This window comes from Penaeus chinensis, chromosome 16, assembly GCF_019202785.1.
Source record: "Penaeus chinensis breed Huanghai No. 1 chromosome 16, ASM1920278v2, whole genome shotgun sequence".
Classification (NCBI taxonomy): Eukaryota; Metazoa; Arthropoda; class Malacostraca; order Decapoda; family Penaeidae; genus Penaeus; species Penaeus chinensis.
The window spans coordinates 19,006,118-19,008,617 of record NC_061834.1 but is presented as its reverse complement, the minus strand read 5'-3'; the positions used below and the strand labels follow the sequence as shown (position 1 = coordinate 19,008,617).

The 2,500-nt window shown below is 40.6% G+C and overlaps 1 protein-coding gene across 1 annotated transcript in view; it reads left to right on the top strand.

The window, feature by feature from the left end:
* Positions 1-2,500, top strand: part of LOC125033246 — a 137,258-nt gene that overhangs the window by 44,959 nt on the left and 89,799 nt on the right. The window contains exons 2-6 of the mRNA XM_047624628.1: positions 851-1,037; positions 1,152-1,341; positions 1,503-1,616; positions 1,866-2,043; positions 2,353-2,500. The exon at positions 2,353-2,500 is cut by the window's right edge and continues 37 nt beyond it. Coding sequence (XP_047480584.1) covers positions 868-1,037; positions 1,152-1,341; positions 1,503-1,616; positions 1,866-2,043; positions 2,353-2,500 — 800 coding nt within the window. The 5' untranslated portion in view covers positions 851-867. The remainder of the gene's footprint in view (positions 1-850; positions 1,038-1,151; positions 1,342-1,502; positions 1,617-1,865; positions 2,044-2,352) is intronic.

Sequence of the window (2,500 nt, the reverse complement as noted above, 5' to 3'; positions counted from 1 at the left end):
TACGCACACACACGCAATTTTCATTCATTCATGTGTGTGCAGATTAAGTGGTCTGCGCACGCGTGCATGGCGTCTTTTTATTATTTGCGTTCGTGTTTTTATTGGTTAAAGGAGGAGTAGAAACACCATCATTATTGTTTTGTTAGTATGATTATAGTTATTACATGTCATTACGGCTATTATGGTAAAAGGTATTATCAGGAATATGATTATTATTCTGACAGTAACCACCATTATCATCACTATTAGTTGTCATTCCTGTCATTTTAGAGTGACTTTTTCATATCTCCCGAAATTTGTTGTGATATTATCTTTCGTGATGTTTACTTTAATTTAGATCGTGCATATGACAAACCAAGGAAATAATGTTTAGGCTGCAGTCACACATTATATTCTTGACTGAGGCAGGATTCGAGCCATATTTTACATTTTAATTCATCTTTAAAAGGGCACTGCTGATAATCAAAATGATTTTCATGTTCGCAAATTTTATGATAATCATACAGAATCACAGGTTTGATTATAAATCTTGAACATTTGTTATGTGAATAAACTGTGGTAAGGACAAGAACAATATTGTATAACAGAAACAATAGGCAGCAGAGAGAGCAATAATAGTTGTAGGAGTAAAACATTTCATTCATATTTCATATTCATCATTATAATATTTCTGTCTAGGTTCTACTGAACAAGCTTCATATCAGAGGTCTTGTCATTTTCGATACAATTTCAATCTTCACTTTTCACTGCTATGTACTATGGTTAAGTTTGATTTAGATTTTCTTACTTTTCAATATTATTAGGTATACAATAGTTATTCCTAACGGATTCTGGTTTTCTTTTACGACAGAGAGCATGTAAGAGAAAATGGGCAGCAGTGAATGGGAGGGGTTACTGGAGCGGCGGCTGGCGGTGCTGCCTGGGTCTCGGGATCCAGGTGGGGGCCCTATCTTGGTCATACCGCTGCCACAAGATCCAGCCCTCCATGATGTTGGGGGCATCTCCGCCACCATAAAGTATCTCAAGACAATCCCAAGGTTAGTGTGATGCAGTCCGATCTGATAACTCCTGACTTTTTCAAGCTAATATCCAATTCTATTTGGTGCACATTTTGTGATATAATGTAAAAATAAAAAATATTTTATTTACAGCGTGAGTTCTCGTGACCGCGGTTGGGTGGTGGTGGTGGATGCCCGAGTGTGTCATTATCGTTTGGTAAAGCCCACAGTGAGCACCGTGCGCGCCACTTTGGGCCACATCAGACACCTGTTTGTGGTTCGGCCGGAGGGATTCTGGGACAAGCAGCGTGTCGACTGTCGGAAGAGCGAGGTCGATAGTCAGGTAAGATACTTATTGTGTTAGAGGTCAAGTAAAGAGATGTTACACTGTTGTCTTTATCGTTGATATTTGGACATTATGTTTGAAATACCTATTCCTAACATTCCTTAACAAATTTTGAGAAAGTAATGCATTTTTTTTCGTTTCTCTACATATTTCACCAGCCGATTTATGTAAGTGTAAGCAAGCTGACGAAGTACATGGAGTTGTCGCAGCTGCCGGTTGAGCTCGGCGGAACTCTGGACTACGACCACTTCGCTTGGCTCAAGACGCGCAAGGTGAGTTATCTTAGTTAAAAGGTAATGGCAAGCTCAAATTTTGTGACCCAAGCGTACAATATATACCTTGTTATGCTTGATTTTAAGGAAAAGTATGTTTTCATGGAATACGCAGAGTTCATCCAAGAGTCAGATTACATTGGTTAAACACCCTAGACTTTTATTGTAACAGTTTATTGCAAAAAAATTTTTTTTTAATTCATGAAAAATAAAAAATAAATGTTTTGTTTTCGTTCGCCGTGGGGATAGGCCTATGAAGAGTTTGTAGATGAATGCGAACGCGCCCGTCGGGACTTGGAGACACTGCAGGCGGAGCTGCGCCGGGAAGAGCCATGCAGCCGAGCGTCAACCCTCCACGACCTCCTCTCCGTCAATTCGAACACCTATAATACCATCACCGCCAGACCCGCAATCATCTTCAACATGGGTAATCTTTTATCTTAGATAGCTCTCTATTAGTAGCAAGGGTAATTAATTAATTATATTGTAAATGGAAGTTTTGTATTATTAGTGACACACACACACACACACACACACACACACACACACACACACACACACACACACACACACACACACACACACACACACACACACCACACGCACTCACACACACATATATGAAATAGAAGTAGACACATTTATATGGTATCTAGAGGGGGATAATATATATCAAACCAGTTTACGATAGGATTCGGCACAATCAAAATACTAAGCAGTCCTTCTCTGGCTGTAGGTCAAGAGGTTCTCAAAGTGCTGGAAATGGACGAAGAGTCGGGCTTCCGAGTGTGCGAGGGCCAAGGGGACGCTGCAGAGGCCGCGTCAAGAGTACGCACAATGCTCCACGATCTGCATCTTCTGACCACCGCCGTTGAAGCCTGCTG